The 18302-nt window shown below is 39.8% G+C and overlaps 1 protein-coding gene across 5 annotated transcripts in view; it reads right to left on the reverse strand.

The window, feature by feature from the left end:
• The window catches only part of AGL (amylo-alpha-1,6-glucosidase and 4-alpha-glucanotransferase), an 88703-nt gene extending 70801 nt beyond the window's left edge, over window positions 1-17902 (reverse strand). The window contains 6 exon segments of one of the 5 annotated variants that reach the window (NM_001082247.1): window positions 1606-1809; window positions 3381-3547; window positions 4082-4292; window positions 16995-17073; window positions 17075-17144; window positions 17221-17458. In NM_001082247.1, coding sequence (NP_001075716.1) covers window positions 1606-1809; window positions 3381-3547; window positions 4082-4292; window positions 16995-17073; window positions 17075-17144; window positions 17221-17222 — 733 coding nt within the window. In that variant the 5' untranslated portion in view covers window positions 17223-17458. 5 annotated transcript variants of the gene reach the window in all.
• Window positions 17903-18302: the final 400 nt, after the last annotated feature.

The following is an 18302-nucleotide window of genomic DNA, read 5'->3' on the forward strand; positions in this document are numbered from 1 at the left end:
CCTGGCCTGGGAGAGGGGGGCAGAGGGAGTCTCCATCTAGGCCACACTTGCCAGGAGTAGAGTGCTTGGGTATGTGGGCAATGGAGCAGGTCTTGGTTCAGATGCCACAGACTCTTGCCTGCATCCCAAAGCCAGGTCTCCCAAGTGGGTGTTAGGGACCCAAGGACTTCAGCCTGGCTTCTAGGTGCATGCACATACACCAGATTTCTTTCACTTTCTTTCTAATCAATTTTTTTTTTTTTTTTTTTTTTTGGACAGGAAGAGTGGACAGTGAGAGAGAGAGAGACAGAGAGAAAGGTCTTCCTTTGCCGTTGGTTCACACTCCAATGGCCGCTGCGGCTGGCGATGGCAGAAGCCAGGTACTTCTCCTGGTCTCCCATGGGGTGCAGGGCCCAAGCACTTGGGCCATCCTCCACTGCACTCCTTGACCACATCAGAGAGCTGGCCTGGAAGAGGGGCAACCGGGACAGAATCCGGTGCCCCGATCGGGACTAGAACCTGGTGTGCCGGCGCCGCAAGGCGGAGGATTAGCCTAGTGAGCCGCAGCGCCGGCCACGGAACTCTGAACATTTTAAAATATTTTTCAATTTTTTTGTGATCTCTTCCTTCCTTGCCATCTTCAAGCGTGTCATCTACTCTAACTAATCAAGTCTTACAAAATCTAATGCCAACTCAAGTGAATGCCTCCATGAAGCTGTCTCTCATAATTTTTCTCAACATTGAACTCATCTAATCAATCTTATTATTGCCATTATTACTGGAGAATATTATCTGTATTGATGGACCAGATCTATAAGCTTTGAAATATCTCCATAATTCCCAGAGTAAACTGAAAAACTGCTTAATTAAACAGCATAGATTTCTTCTAAAAATCTCTGCACCACCCAGAATTCCTCCTCTTTATATAGGCACATCAATGGTATCAAGAATTTTCTATATCATGGAACACATAATAGTTATTTGTAAAGAACATAGGCTTAAACTGCCAGCTGCTTTCTCAGGCCTGTAGCTCTCTGTCAGAAGCTGTAGCTTCATCAGGCCAGGCCAGCTGCTCTAACAGGTGAGGAGGGATCATCTCCTAACAGGTCACCAGTTGGGAAATTGGATATATTTTATAAAACTGTGTATTGCAAAGGAAATTTCAGAACCAAAACAGGCCAACTTTACTCTAATAATCCTTTTTAACACAATATAATTTTCAGAGTAATTTCTGAGAGTTTACCAATAATTTTCTCTCTGAATACTAGAAATGCTTACTTTTTTTCATAGAGGCTACAGTACCACAGCTCCTGCTTTAGAGGGTTCTTTTGTTAGTCTGGGAAGTAGTAATACTCTAAGTTGAAATATGTGATCAATTATGCCCATTCTATGATCACTGAACTCCTGTTTTTGAAAGCCCCACATGCAAAGTACTTACATACTGCCCATATCTTCAACTAACACTGTTTTCTTTGCAAGAAAAATTATTTCATATAAAATCATTTTTTATATTGAAGGACACCTCATTTGTGTTTTAAAAATATATGTCATATAAAATTTCAAGGAATATCAAGGAATAATATAACCAGAATATAATATTCTCATCATAACTAATGAAGCTCATACCGGTATGATTGTAGACAACATCTGTAATGCAAAGAACATTCCATTCCCTTTTCAGTTTTTCCACTAACTGTCCCACATCACTCCACGTGTATTTTTTATGAGGCCTTGAGAAGTCGGGATTTAATTCTAATTGGTCAGCAAGGGAGTAGCACGACCTAGACAGTCCAAGAGTCTGCAGTGGGGTAAAATGGATCATGTTGTAACCTGCAACATGAGAAAACAAAGACTATTATAAGAAAGAACAGATGTCATCAATCTAGAACTAAGCAAAATATAAATTTAAACTTTCTTAATCATAAATAGTAAGGCAATCATACTTCTGGAAAAGACTCAGAGTCAAACCTTGGCTGTAGCATAAAAGGCATTAAGAAAATCCACTTAAGTCTTCCAGGATACCAGTGTCCTCAGATACAAGATGGGGATGAGAGAATGTATTCAGAAAAAAAAAAACCATACATGGTGCCTAGTTATTATTAGGAGTTGAATGGATATATTAATATATACAAAAATATATCCTTCACAAGTATATCAACATATCTTCATTCTATATTAAAAATTAATTTATTTGAGAGGCAGACACACACACACCCATGGCGGGGTGGGGAGAGTGGAAAAAGGGGAGGAGTGAAGGACAGTGAGCAAGTGCTCCCACCTGCTGGTTCACTGCACAAATGCCTGCAATAGCCAGAGCAGCAGAGCCAAAGTTGGGGGCAGGCAACTCATCTCAGGTCTCTCACATGTATGGCAGGAACCCAATCATTTAAGTTATTACAGCTACCTCGCAGGGTTTGCACAAGGAGGAAACAGGAATCAAGAGCCAGAGCCAGGTATTGAACCAGAGTACTCTGATATGAGATATGGGCATCCCAACTGGCATCTTAACTGCTAGGTTATTTGCCTGCCACTCTTTCTCTTACTTTTAATGTTCCAAAGTACTTCTATTCTGCCTTAGTTATATCAATGAGCTTCTTATCCCTTGCTTCATACTATATTCAACTTGAAAGTAGGAAATTAGAGGCTAGTGTTGTGGCACAGCAGGTTAAGCCATCGCTTGCAATGCTGGCATCCCATATTGGAACACCAGCTGCTCTGCTTCCCATCTAGCTTCCTGCTACTGTGGTGCCTGGAAAGGCAGTGGGAGAGAGCCCAAGTACTTAGGCTTCTGCCACCCATATGAAAGATGCAGATGAAATTCCTGGCTCCTGGCTTCATCCTGGCCCAGACCTGGCAATTGCAGCCATTTGGAGAGTGAATCAGTGGGTGGAAGATCTCTCTCTGTCTCTTCCTCTCTCTCTGTTGCCCTGCCTTGCAAAGGGAGAAATAAGAGAGGTAGAAAGGAAAGAAGAAAAGGAGACAGAAAGGGATAGAGGGAGGAAAGTATGAAAAAGGAAAAGTTAATATTACTCTTTAATTGAAAGACAATTTAAGTTTATGTTATTGTTGGTATGTCTGGCAGCACATGCCTTTCATATGGATGGGTTAATTAAGGTTTTTTAAATTACATATAACAACACAACTTTTCTAAACATTTAATAGCTTACTACTAGTTTTATAAGAGTCAAGACTGAAATGACCTCATTTTATTGTCGAGTTCCTTCCTTATTGAGTTGAACCATATAATTTGGTGAATGGTCAAATATAAAAAAATTTATATAGTTGTAATTATATTATTAAATATGTTAAGGACAAATTAAGAGTAGAAGTGAAGCCTTTAACACCTGTATCACAAAATTATATCTTTTTAAGGCAAGGAAAAGAAAAAAAGCTTACATTACCTGATTCTTTTGCAACCCTAAGTCTGCTTTCCCATTCATCAAAGGGTCCCAAACACTTGGCTAAAAATGTCTGGAGAGTGACACAGTCCAAGTGTAACATGTGATTATCAGCACCAACACGTAAAATAGGATCCACAACTATGTAACCTCCACCACTTTTCTCATTTCTAGGGGGAAAAACAAGACAAAAACTTTTCTATTAATGGCAGGAAAAAAAATTCTCTTCTAATAGTCTGATTCTAACTGAAAGATTAATTGCCTCTTTAAAAATAGACTGATTTCCAAGCACATAAAATTATTTACAAAGTTGGACCAAAAATTAATGGAAAAGTCACTGGATACCCTTTCCTTGTCTCTACAAAATTACATAATACAATGTTCATAATATCTAATAATATTGGTTTAATGAAAGGTAAGTATATTAAAGTCTGTTATAACCACAATGGCACCCAGATAAGTAGCATACTATAATCAAGTTGCATAAAAAGACTAGAATTTTTGAAGACATATTCTTAATTCCTTGAATCTGCAATGGGTCACACATTACCTTCTAGTAACTGAAGAACCATATTCTGTTTTCATTTCAAGAAAGCACTGTAAAAATTTCATTATCATGGTTTATACAGTAACTTTTTAGAAATCTGGTAACTCCAGATTGTACAATAAAGTAACTTTTTCCACATAGAGAACACCTGACTTACCCTTGAAGGAAGTAATACTGAAATGAACCAGACTGCTGCAGATTGAGTTTGCAGTATTTATCAGAATCATCTTCTCTTTCTGTTGGATTTTCCCACTCCAGGGACCGGAATTTTTCTCGATTAAATGTTTCTCCAGGAAATGGATAATTTGTAAACACAGTAACTGGTTTTCCCTGTAAAGTTGGGCCTAATCGAAATTGTAGCTCAAATCCTAAACAAATAGCACATTTTAATAAACTCACTGTAGAACTTAAATTGCCACATTACAAAAGGCATATTATTTAAGGTATTACAAAAACTGTTACTTCTCAATTATATTTAAAACAACTGTAATACCTAATGCTGTTTTGGAAGTGCTTTGTATTCCAATTTAGCCACATTTAAAATTTTAATTACTAAACATTGTAGAATTGTCTTCTTTGTAATTCCTTCTTCCCTTGGAAACTGATTGCTATTCACACGGCTAGGTTGGGATGTACAAATTCTTATACGAGCCCATTTACCACAGCCCCCTCAACTCTCCCTTGCCCCTTATTTCACCCCAGATTTAAATGCTCAGAGGTAGGCATCTGAGCAGAGACCTTTTCTAGTACTTTCCAAACTGCAACAGAGAAAGAGAATTTCTCTGCAGTGTTAAGAGTGTGTGATAGTACATAAGACTTGATGGGTACCATGGGATAACTATCTCACCACAAAGAGAAAGCCAGTCTTGGGTGAGGAAGTTAACTTCTAGAGAGGGAGAACTGACTTCTCACAGGGGTTCTGGAGGCATCTGAGCCTCTGACTGATGTAGCTGAAATCCAAGAGTTTGCTTATACAAGTTTTAACAAATGACTGGGGTGATGGGAAGTCCTGATTGGTAGTTGTCTGCTGACTTCTTGATGGAAACAATCCCACAATGGACAACCTTAGTCTATGAACATGATTACCAGTGAATGTGAAATTGGGAAGGGTTGTGCACAATCAGTTCTTGTAAGCAAGCACAGTGCCTCCAACACACTGCTGCCCCTCTATCCCTACTCTTCACAGTGCAGTTATCAAAGCCTTTATTAGAATCCTTAAGCTAATACATTCCCATTTTTGCCTAAGTTAGGTTATTTCTATTAAAATATATCTGAGATTTATATACTGTTGTAAGTATTTTACCATAATAATATAAAAACTATAATATTTATACCTTTATAATTATTAAGATGTAAAAACTGACTATAGTAAAGTCTACTTAGATATACGGAGCATGTATATTTTAAGCATACATGTAACTTTTCAATGAACAGTAATAACTGAAGGCATGAAAATTTGGTTCTGCTGAGTATAATCTTAAATGTTTAAGGAACTTTTCTGAGAAGAAAGAAATATACTAATATCCATAATACTCAATCAAACATTCAACAAAATAATAAAAAATTACATACTGGGTGCCTACCACGTAATTGGTAACAAAACAGACAATGTTTCCTACCCTTGCAGATTTTGGGTTCTAAAGAGGGAAGGTGGCCATTAAACAACAGACCTAACAAATGGGACAAATGCTAAGGGGAAAAAGAAAAATCACAACAGCATAAGGAACAAGAGGGGAGGGCACGATGACAAGGAGGTGGTAGAAATTTTAAATAGGATGGTAATGGAGAAGCTGAGGGCTTAACAGAAGTGAGGTAGTTAGCTACATGACTATCGTGGCCATCTAGGGAAAACACCACTATGCAAAGGAAATGGAGAAGACAAAGTTCCAGATATAATAAGAAGTTTAGTACAGCTCAGTTGGAATAAGCTGAGGGGAGAGTAGCAGGCCAGGAGGAAAGACAGGTAACAGGGACCAGATCATGTACAGCCTTGCAGGCCACTGTAAGTATGTTGGTTTCTCTGACTGAAATGAGGAGTCAGTAAACAGTTCCAAGTAGAAGAGTAGTAACACGACCTGGTTTATGTATTAAAAATATCACTCTGAAAGAAAAAGAAAAAAAAAATCATTCAAGATATATAACAGGTACTAAATTTGCCCTTTGCAGAAAAACAAAAAATAAATGAAACAACTGCTTTCCTAAGTAGACAGTTTAGGACTGTCAACCCTGAGATACAGGTTATCTCTGAAATTCTCAAACTTCCAGAGTCAGGCAACATCGTGGACTGTGGCAGGCAGAGCAAGAATGGAGGTCTCAGTGCACTAGGAGACAGATTAGAGTTTGGGGATGTTCAAGAGACCACAGTTTTCAAGGCAGAGTATTGCAGAGAAGAGAGCAATGCGAAGAGCGAGCTCCAGAATTCTACTGAAGGGCACCTGAATACTAAGCTTTACATGAGTAGGGCTTGACTTCATGAGGCTGGGAAATATAAACTGAACAATTCCCAGAACTCACATAGGCTTGGGAACCATTTGATTTTTGACCAGGGTGAAAAATCCTTGTGAATCCCTGGATTATTCAGTAGAGAAACCTAGAAGGGCCTACAATAAGTAAATAGTACAAACCTCTCAAGGCTTAGAAGCAGCCTCAAAAGGGATGAACTGATCACACATAATATAAATGGCTGCTAAAACCCACCACTCCACTGAAGCAAGACCACACAACCCAGAGATACTATGACAGAATATTCATAATGTGTAGTATCCAAGAAAAACTAAACATACAGAGGTGAGGCAGTTGATCACACAGATATAAGAGGAAGAGCACTGCATATGGAATAAACAGAAAACACAGAGGTTCTGAGATTTTTGCTCCTGGCAAAGACAGAATAAAAAGGATTGGATTTACCCTCCTCCTTAAAACAATGAAAACAACAAAACCAGACAAAATATATGAAATGATGGTTTTCAATACCCTGGACAACAGACAACAAAAGACAGTGGTCCCTACAGTTGCCCCTGTCTATTATCTTGAGGGACTTCAGCCTGGCTCAGCTCTACTGTTGAGGGAATTAAGGATGGGAGCCCTCTCTTTATTTGTCTCTCTCACTTACTCTGTCTTTCCACATCTCAAAAACAAATACAAAACAAAAAGTAGAGACATAAACAATAAATATCCAAATCAAACTTCTAATTCAAGAGGCTTAATAAATGAATATAGCTAATTAAAGTGCTAAACAAGAAGAGAGAAATGAGGACATAAAAATTATATGAATAATAGGTGAAAATATTAAAATTGGGTGGAAAAAACAAGAAGTCAAGAAGTTCAGTGGATCCCCAAAACAAGAAAATTGAATAAAATTACATTAGGGTCCATAAAAACCAAATGGCTCAAAACCAGTTACAAAGAGTATCTTACAGGTAGCCAGAGTTTTCCTGTAAGTACAGAGAAACAAAGATAAATCTGACAGGCCGGTGCTGCGGCTCACTAGGCTAATCCTCTGCCTGCGGCGCCGGTACCCAGGGTTCTAGTCCCGGTTAGGGCACCGGATTCTGTCCCAGTTGCTCCTCTTCCAGGCCAGCTCTCTGCTTTGGCCTGGGAAGGCAGTGGAGGATGGCCCTAGTGCTTGGGCCCTGCACCCGTGTGGGAGACCAGGAGGAAGCACCTGGCTCCTGGCTTCGGATCGGCGCTGCGTGCTGACCGTAGGGGCCATTTTGGGGGGTGAACCAATGGAAGGAAGACCTTTCTCTCTCTCTCCCACTAACTCTGCCTGTCAAAAAAAAAAAAAAAAAAAGATAAATCTGACATCAGATTTCTCATAAGGAACAATGCAAGTAAGAAAACAATAGAGCAACATCTTTAAAAGTAGTGAAAGATTAAAACTGTCTATCTAGAATTCCGTGCCTGATGCAAGTATTTTTCAAAAACAAAGGTTGTAAGATTTTTTTTTTTCACTATCAGAGAACAATGTTACAAATAAACAAGGGGGGCAGGGAGACACAGTGACCCTTGTTTTGCTGGATATGAATCAGAGACACCAGTATGAACTGTTGTTTATGGATACATAAAATATATCAGTTTGGCTCAGGGAAAATCCTGAAACTGAGAACATGTAGTTATGTTCCATTATACTGAAACTGATTTTTGGTAGAAGTAAATCCCTGATAGAAATGTTGATAGGGTCGGCGCTGTGGCCTCCACCTGCAGTGCTGGCATCCCATACATGGCTATCGGGCGCTGGTTCGGGTCCCAGATGCTCCACTTCTGATCCAGCTCTCTGCTATGGCCTGGGAAAGCAGTGGAGGATGGCCCAGATCCTTGGGCCCCTGCACCCACATGGGAGACTCGGAGGAAGCTCCTGGCTCCTGGCTTCAGATCAGCCCAGCTCCAGTCATTGCAGCTATTTGGGGAGTGAACCAGTGGATGGAAGACCTCTCCTTCTCTCTATGCCTCTGCCTCTCTGTAACACTTCTTTTCAAATAAATAAAAAATAAATCTTAAAATAAAAGAAATGTTTAACAGGTGATAAATGGTTCCACACAACAATATTAAGTATTGAGTAAGATACTCTCTGTAAACAAAAGATTTCAGTAAAAGACATGGAGAGGATGTGAACCCTTCCAAGTTACTCTAATCCAATTAAATACTCCTATTATTCCAAAAGAAATATATAGTCAGCATTGCATTCTGCAATATGGAAACTATGAGGGAATGGAAGTTCTAAGCATTCTTGGAAAAAGTTATTACCTAGAGATAAGTACTGTTAACCGTATTTTTGGATTAATCCAAATTTTTGGATTAGAATATGGATAGAAATTTATTCCCAATAAATGGCTTAGCAAACAAAACTATATCATCCAAGTAGAGCTACTATGCAAAAATCCAGAGATTCACTTTTTACTTCTTACATTGTTCATTGAAATGAATAATTTTTTTTCTTTTTTTGGTCTTCCTTCCATTGCTTTACCCCCCCAAAAATGGCCACCACGGCCGGCCCGCTGCGGCCAGAGCACTGCACCTATCCGAAGCCAGGAGCCAGGTGCTTCCTCCTGGTCTCCCATGCAGGTGCAGGGCCCAAGCACTTGGGCCATCCTCCACTGCTTTCCCAGGCCACAGCAGAGAGCTGGACTGGAAGAGGAGCAACCGGGACAGAATCCAGCACCCCAACTGGGACGAGAACCCGGGGTGCCTGTGCCACAGGTGGAGGATTGGCTAGTGAGCTGTGGCGCTGGCCAAAAATGAATAATTTTCTTTTCTATTTCTTGTACCAATTTTTCTATAAAACTTGGTATTAACATATTGAGAGTTTATATTTCTTGACTAATTATTTTAAACAGGTATATTTAAAAATTCAGTGATATAAATATAATGTATAAGGATGTTCATCATAGCCTCTTTATTAAAATTAAATAGACTAACAATAATCTACATAAATATCTAATGACTAGTAATATAAGTTGTTAAACACATAATAAATGCATTATGGGGGCCGGCGCCTGGCTCACTTAGTTAATCCTCCGCCTCCGGTGCCAACATCCATATGGGCACCAGGTTCTAGTCCCGGTTGCTCCTCTTCTAGCCCAGCTCTCTGCTGTGGCCCAGGAGGGCAGGGAGGATGGCCCAAGGGCTTGGTCCCTGCATCCGCATGGGAGACCAGGAGAAGCACCTGGCTCCCGCCTTTGGATCGGTGTAGTTCTGGCCATGGCGGCCATCTGGGGAGTGAACCAATGGAAGGAAGATCTTTCTCTCTGTCTCTCTCTCTCACTGTCTAACTCAATCTGTCAAATAAAAAAAAAAATTTTAAATGCATTATAATAAAGCCATTATAAATCATGTTATCAGGGTGTTTTATAACATTTAATAAGCATTTTTAACTTATCCTATTATGTTACATTTATGCATCTATGTATATCTTTGACATCCTTTCTAAAAAGAAGATACAGCTCAAACATGGCAGTAAGTGGGGAAATAGAATACAAATGTCATAATAATACTACAAATAGAGGAAAAAGAGGCCAGTGTTGTGGCACAATGGGTTAAGCCTCCACCTATAACACTGGTATTCCATCACTCATAAGCAAGTCACGGGTTCAAGTCCCAGCTGCTCTGCTTCCAATCCAGCTCCCCACTAATGTGCCTGGAAAAGTAGCCAAAGATGCTCAAGTGCTTGGGCCCTTGCCACCCATGTGGGAGACCTGAATGCAGACCTGACTGCTAGCTTCTGCAGCTGTTTTGGGAGTAAACCAGTAGATAGAAGATTTCTCTTTCTCCTTTCTTCTCTCCCTCTCTGTGACTCTGCCTTTCAAGTAAATAAATAAACAAATATTCTTAAAAAGTGGAAGTAAAGGGAAAAACAAGTCACAAAACTGTTTATATAGCATAACCCCATTTTTTTTTGGAAAAAAAGCATGGAAACAAGGGTTTTCTATATATTTTTATAATTAGGGAAATATTTTAAAATTAGAGCTACAATTATGAGAGGGCTGATCAAGAAATAATTGTATAAATGGTTAAAATATAAAACACTTAGAGACTATGAGAATCATAAATATCTGTATCTGTATCAAGAATGATTAAATTAGTCATTAAGAGAAATGGTCTCGGCCGGCGCTGCAGCTCAATAGACTAATCCTCTGCCTTGCGGCGCCAGCACACGGGGTTCTAGTCCCAGTCAGGGCGCCGGATTCTGTCCCGGTTGCCCCTCTTCCAGGCCAGCTCTCTGCTATGGCCCAGGAGTATAGTGGAGGATGGCCCAAGTCCTTGGGCCCTGCACCCGCATAGGAGACCAGGAGAAGCACCTGGCTCCTGGCTTTGGATCAGCGCGGTGCGCCAGCCGCAACACGCTGGCCGCAGCGGCCATTGGAGGGTGAACCAAGAGCAAAAGGAAGACCTTTCTCTCTGTCTCTCTCTCTCTCACTATCCACTCTGCCTGTCAAAAAAAAAAAAAAAAAAAAAAAAAAGAGAGAGAAATGGTCTCATTTTGAACATGTACTACAATCAGAGATCTGCTGTCTAGGCATATTTAAACAACCTTTCTCCTGTTAGGTTTATACAAATATTGTTTTTCTAATTACACAAGGACTCAAAGAACTTGTAGTACAAAGGTTAAAACTCACTCAAAATCTCTGACAGGGTGTTTGGATCAGTGGTATACCTTCGGAAAAAAAAAAAAGACAATTATTCCCAAAACATGAATGTTTATTTATGCAACATGCATGTATGATGCTCTACTACATTATGTAAATTATGAAACATGAAAATAAACTTGAAGGGATAAAATATAAAGAAGATAAAACTATTTTAAATAATGAATTTGACTTATTTAATGGATGGAAAAATACTTTTGCACTCACTAAAAATTAATATTGATAGTCTATGTCATTGACAGAAATATAGTATTTGTAAAAGACTTATTCCAATATATTTTTATAAAGTGAATAAAAATAAGTTCTATTTATTTTTATACTGGTGTTTTTTAAAAAAAGATTTTATTTTATTTTGAAGGAATTACAGAGAGAGAGAGAAGAAGACAGAGAGAAAGAGAGATCTTCCATTTGTTGATTCTGTCCTGAGACAACTGCAATAGTCAGCTCTAGGCCTGGCAGAAGCCAGGAGCCAGGAGCTTCTTCCGAGTCTTCCAGGTGGATGGCAGGGGACAAGCACTTGGACCATCTTCCACTGCATTTCCCAGGCTATTAGCAGCGTTGGAAGTAGAGCAGCCAGAACCCTAATCAGCACCCACTTGGCCATCACAGGTAGTAATGACCTTCTATATAACACAGGCCCCTATACTAGGTTGTAACAGTCTCAAAGTTCTAAAAATTCTACATAAAGATACCCAAATCCAAGTAAAAGAAATTATTTGTGGCTATATTTACTATACCATGATATTAATTTTCAATCCCATTCACCAATTAAGTAAAGATTTTGGTTGAAATGCACTTACTTAAACTTATATTTTCATTGATATCCAGCAACTGCTTCATAAAGGCTCATTAGAAGATACTTCATATATTAAACAGATGATATGACAAACAACTGAAACCCTTTATTTGGAAGAGTCCAGACAGATCAGAAAATTCTGTTACTAATTTTCATAGTGAGCAGATACTCATTCATATGTGTAAAATCATATAATGATGAGAGTGTTTCTAAAATATATATATTCAAAATGCTTTTGCTATACAGTAAGGGATGGTAACTATATCCAGCCCAACAACTATTCCTGTAAATAAAATAATACTGACAAATAGCAACACCCATTCATTTGCGTTGCATGTGGTTGCTTTTGTGCACAGCTCGGTAGCTGTAGCAGAGTGTGTATGGTTTGCAAAGCTGCGAAGATTTGCTGATTGAATGCTTACAAGGAGAAGTATGCCAAACTCTGTTCCACATTATCAATTTCCACCAAAAAAACCAGTTAACTTTCTCACTCATGTTTATTTCAAAGAGTCCAACTAAGTGTTTTTTTTATTTTTCTGAATACTTTTTAAGTATTAGACTATTAAAACCCACTTGTCGGGGCCGGCACTGTGGCGCAACAAGTTAATGCCCTGGTCTGAAGCGCCAGCATCCCATATGGGCTCTGGTTTGAGTCTTGGCTGTTCTTCTTCCGATCCAGCTCTCTGCTATGGCCTGGGAAAGCAGTAGAAGATGGCCCAAGTCCTTGGGCCCCTGCACCCGTGTGGGAGACCCGGAAGAAGCTCCTGGCTCCTGGCTTTGGATCAGGGCAGCTACGGCTGTTGCGGCCAATTGGGGAGTGAACCATCACATGGAAGACCTCTCTCTCTCTCTCTCTCTCTCTCTCTCTGCCTCTCTTCTCTCTGTTTAACTCTAACTTGCAAGTAAATAAATAAATCTTTAAAAAAACAAAAAAGCCCATTTGTCATTACTGAAGAGGGAAAAATCTTAAAGAACAAATCTGAAATACTGCTAATTCATCTTTAACAACTTCAACGTAAGACAAAGGAGATGGTTGTTGTTATTCTACCTCTCATAACAAAATATGTAAAGATTCTATTATTTAAGATAATGTAATCTATTTATTTACTTAACCAGGCTTAGGTAAAAGTGTCACCCGTGGCAACAAGCTACTGTCAAGAAACAAGTAAGGATGTGATTGCAAACCCCTTCTAGACCTACAAAACCTCCACTATTCTTCAGAGTGTATATTTTTGTGTTTATAATTCATCTGACATACAAACTGAGAGTAACAATGTCAATTCGTTTATTGGCAACATGGAATTACTTAAAAAAATATTCTGTATTCAACAGCCAGATCAGTGCATAGTTCCCAAGGGGGTACACATAAATTTTGTAGGATGCTAATCCAAATCATCAAAACTAAAGTTTTTATATACAATAAATAAAATATCAGAATATCTACAGTATGTCAGTTCTAGAGTTAATCACTGAGTTTGCTAAAATTAGCTTAGGTCATAGCAGTACATGGTATGACTATCTTATTCCTCAGACTAACACTAGAAAGACTTTATTTGGATCAACCATATCCCTCTTGTAGGCAACTAACAAGGTAAGTGATTAAACTGTTATTGTGAACTAAAATTTTCCATCTTCTCCCTCCACTCAATTTATAAAAACTCAAGCTCATAGTCAAGGAACATTTATATAGAAACATTTTCTTTAAAAATATTTAAAATGGTAAACTCAACCAACCTAAATTAAAGAAGCAAGAATTCCAGGTTTGGAGAATATTTATTTTCTTCATTATTCTGTCATTAAATCATAGAGAATACAGGAAAAGGCAAAGATTGAGCTAGAGAAGATATTTATTTATTCTTGTTCTAGCTGAATTATAAGAATCTACAGAGATAGTTGTCTTGAAAATGAAAGGGAATCCTTTTTTAGGGAAAAGAGAAAAGCATAGAAAAATGAAAAAGGGTTTGGTAATCAATTAAATATTAAAAAACCAAAAACTTTTCAGTTTTTCTTCACATTTAATTGGTTACCAAGCCCTATGAATTTTAGAATGCCTTTTATCTGTCCCTTCGTTTTCAACTCTGATGTTGTTAAAGCCTTATAAGAAACCAGATGTGCGTGTGTGTGTGTGTGTGTTTTTGTTTGTTTTTAGAGGCAGAGTGGACAGTGAGAGAGAGAGAGACAGAGAGAAAAGTCTTCCTTTTGCCGCTGGTACACCCCAATGGCCGCTGTGGCCGGCACGCTGTTCCAAAGCCAGGAGCCAGGTGCTTCTCCTGGTCTCCCATGGGGTGCAGGGCCCAAGGACCTGGGCCATCCTTCACTGCACTCCCGGGCCACAGCAGAAAGCTGGCCTGGAAGAGGAACGACCGGGACAGAATTCGGCACCCTGACCGGGACTAGAACCTGGTGTGCCGGCGCCGCAGGCGGAGGATTAGCCCATTGAGCCTCGGCACCGGCCCCAGATGTGTTTTTAAGCAGTCTCATCTCAATGATTTTCTCCCTTCCTTCCTCTTTTTTTTTTTTTTTTTTTTTTTGTTTTAAACCTAGATAGGGACAAGAACCCTGTCTTCAATGTCCCTTCTCTTTCATATTACAAATTATCTTCTAAAATACTATGATCATATCATTACTGTAAAAAGATGTGTGATACATTCCCATTTACAGCATTAGATGAATTTACTGGTTTTAATTAGTTGCAGTCAATTACTACCTTTCTTCAGAAAAGCCTTCATAGCTCCTTCTTTAGATAGCATAGCTAAATTTAGTCTTTGATAGTTTTAACTGGAGTTTCAGCAATCATTCACACTAGGTGCATAATACTATGGCTGTTCCAAACAACTTAAATTCTAGTTTGACACTGCAGAACTAATAAGGCTTCAGACACTATTTTATTGTTTAGCACTTAGTTAGTGCTAATTGTGTAATAAGAAATCAGAGATAGTGAAAAATTAAGGAAAGACTGCACAGACTGGATGAAATTTCAGCTAAAAGTTGCAACGTAGCCAACAGACAGAATGACAGTTAAAGGGCTTTAATACAGAAGACATTGATAGGGATAGGAGTATAAGGACAGGCATGAGAAAATACGCTGGGGAGAAAATGAACAGGAACGAATGAGGCAACTATAAAGATGTCAGACACTAACGATAGGGAACAATGGTATATAAATTCCCATTACAGAATGTCTTAGAGGCCAGGGAATGTTTAAATTTGACTTTACAGATGCCAATTAATAAACAAGGAAGAAGGCCTGGGGTTGTGACACAGCAGATTAAGCCAATGCTTGTAAAGCCAGCACCTCACATGCGTGCCAGCTCCAGTTCCGCCTGCTCCACTTCCCATCCAGCTCCCTGCTAATGAGCTTGGGAATGTAGCAGAAGATGACCCAAATACCTGGTCCCCTGACACCCACGTGGGAGACCAGGATGAAGTTACAGGCTTCTGGATTTGCCTGACCCTGCCTGGCTGCTGCATCCATTTGGAGAGTGAATAGCGAATGAAAGATCTCTCCCAATCTCTCTTAAATTCTGTTTTTCAATGAAATAACTAATAAATCCTCAAAAAATAAAAATGAAAAGGGAAGAGAGTGCATAAGGTTCTGGTATCTATATTTGAGCATCTGGAAGAGACAGAGAGGTAGGCAAGCAGGTCTATTTGTAAAGAAATTATGGGACTGAGAGAGAGACAGCCATTGAAGAGAAGAAGTAATTAAAGAAAAGTATAATGATTCTAGCCTAGAAACTATGAAAATGGAGATACCACTAACAAAAACAAGGTTTGAGAATGGATGGGGGATGGTTTTAGACATGTTAGATTCCAGCACATCCAAGTATAGCTCTCCCGAGGCTATTTTACAGCACAATATCAGGATGAAACCAAGATACAGGATAGAAATAGACAGGTAATCTATCAAGGTCTTGTATCTACTCCTTGAAGTTCAAAACCCAGAAAGGTAGAAGAGTAGTGTTGCTACCTTCATTTCACTCAAAAGAACTAATGTTCAGAATGAATGTAACTTTACCAAAGTCAAATAGTTTATTAGCAGCAAAGCCAGGAAAATTCTGGTTCACGACTCTAGTCCTTATACTGTAACCAAGTGCTTCCAAGAAGAAAGCAAAGCTCAAGGCTCCTCTTTCTAAAGGCGTCATCAACATAGAGGCAACAGCTGAGGCCGTTAGAATGAATAATTATTTGAGGGCAGGAGAACAAAAGGGAGAAAAGATTCTTGGCGGATACTAGCAATTAATTAAAATGTAGAAGGAACAGAGCCACTGGGACACAAGCACTCATCAAGAGGGCAGGGGCAAAAACAAAATCAAAACCAGAAGTGCAAAGTCAGGTTAGCCAAAAATGGAGTAAGTGCTCAGTGATCTTAAATGCCAAACAAAGTTGGAAGAATCAGCATGGAGGATTTGGTATGGAGGTTACACACCTAATGGCTGAAAGTGTTTCAAGAATCTAACTCTTAAAATACTAGGGAAGTAAAAACATTCCTTCAAAAATGTTTTTGACAGACAATGTCCATTTGGTACAATAAAAAAGCCTCTATTAGTCTTGTGGAATTGTAATTTGATCTTTTAAATCATAGTTCAAATATATGTCAGCATAACCTGATCCATCATTTCACTTTATTTGGAAAGAAAATATTTTCAGACTTTTTATCTTTATATTTGAGAAAATCTGATAAGCATATAGTTTGTTTTTTGTTGTAAGCAGTTTTACTAATTTAAAGCCTCAGTAATGGAAAACAGTGAAAGGTATAAAAAAGGAAGACTACAGATATACCCAAAGCAAAATTACACATAAAGTAATTTACCAAGTTTTGACAATGAATGCCATTAGAAATAATAAGGTCAATGTTCTGATCAGATATGTAACTTCTGTTTTAAGTAGGAGTTAGTATGCAAAGAAAGCAAACTATTTTATCCTTGTCCTAAAATGATGGATATAAAACATTTTTAACTAAAATCAACTTTCAGCAGGAATGAACTGTAGCACCATCTTTGCACAAACCAAGTTTCAGAAAGATCCTAGAGAACTACATCTAACAAAATTTTAAAAAAATTTTATATGACCATCAGTGATTTAAAAACATAGATACACACAAGATAATCAAACAACCTGCTACTGACCTTGTTCAAGTCTGAAGAGGGTCTTTTCCAGCTTTTCCATTTCGTTCAGTAGTAAAATTCGAATCTGTTTACTGTGTCCCATTTTGGCTTCTAGAAGACTTGAAATATTTCAGAAGAATTAAAAGAACTCCAAAGTCGAATGAGTTACCCCTATGAAACAAAAAGGAATTAAGATCAAGGAAATAACCATTACCTGAAACTGTCCAGAGCTGACAGCTGCACTTACATGTTCTAAATATGTTTTAACATTAGCAGAGCAATAACAAAGAATGGATCTTATAAATAAGATATGGGAAGGCGAATTAATAGCTGTTTTCCTCCCTTCGAGCACAATGAGTGAGATCGAAGCAGATATTGTAGCACAGATTCTTGCAATTAAAAAAAAAAAAAAAACCTAAAGCATTCTCTGAGAAAAGCAATGTATTTAGGAAAGACTAGCGTTGAGGGGAAAAAATTCCCAGCCCCAAGCCATTTGGCTGTGAAGACTCCAAATGGCACAGCAGCTTACAGGAGATTAGTCTGCTCAAAGATAACAGGTGGGAGATCGCCCCATTCCCAAATTCGGGGCGGAGGCCACCAATGGGGAGATGACAGCCGAGGGAAGCAGTTGTTGCCCCTGGAATAGACGCCGCGGACGCAGGATGTACAGAAGGCGCTATAGATAGAAAGAATGCACTTTCCCGAGAGGCCAGCGGCATTCCGAGCACTTACGCCGAGCAAGTTAGGACGTGCGGCTCGGGGACACTGCGGGAGCCGCCGCTCTGGTGCCGGAGGAGGGCACGGGACGTGAGGAATGCGAAAGGGAAAAGGCTCAGCCACAAACACTAGCCGCAGCCCAAAAAGGGCCGGGCGCCGTGAAGGGCAAAGGGAGGGGCGGCGGCGGTGGCGGCGCCCGGGACAGGGCCGCGGACGGGTGTGACAGGCTGGCAGCGCCCCCGCGACTCCGCCTCGCGCAGCTCCGGGACCAGACCCCTCGACCCGCCCCGGCCGTGCGCGCACCCGCCGCCCAGGTGCGAGCCGACTCCTTCCCTCGCCCACTTCCGGGAGCGTCCGGACCCACGCGCCCGGACCGCTAGTCTCGCGAGAGTGTGGGTCCCGCAGTCGTCCGCGACTGGGGGCAGATGTGTTGGGGTTGATGCAGCAGCCAAAGCTGGGTCCCCCTAGCTTTCTTCTCGTCACAAGGTAGTGTGGCGGCCGGGATGCGCCCGTCTTTGAACGGCCCGCGACCTCCTGGTTCACGTTTAAAATCCTGCGGTACCAGGCTGGGTCCTTAGCTGCACAGCAAGACCTTTTTGTGGGTAGAGCTGA

Source organism: Oryctolagus cuniculus, chromosome 7, assembly GCF_964237555.1.
Source record: "Oryctolagus cuniculus chromosome 7, mOryCun1.1, whole genome shotgun sequence".
NCBI classification, from domain to species: domain Eukaryota; kingdom Metazoa; phylum Chordata; class Mammalia; order Lagomorpha; family Leporidae; genus Oryctolagus; species Oryctolagus cuniculus.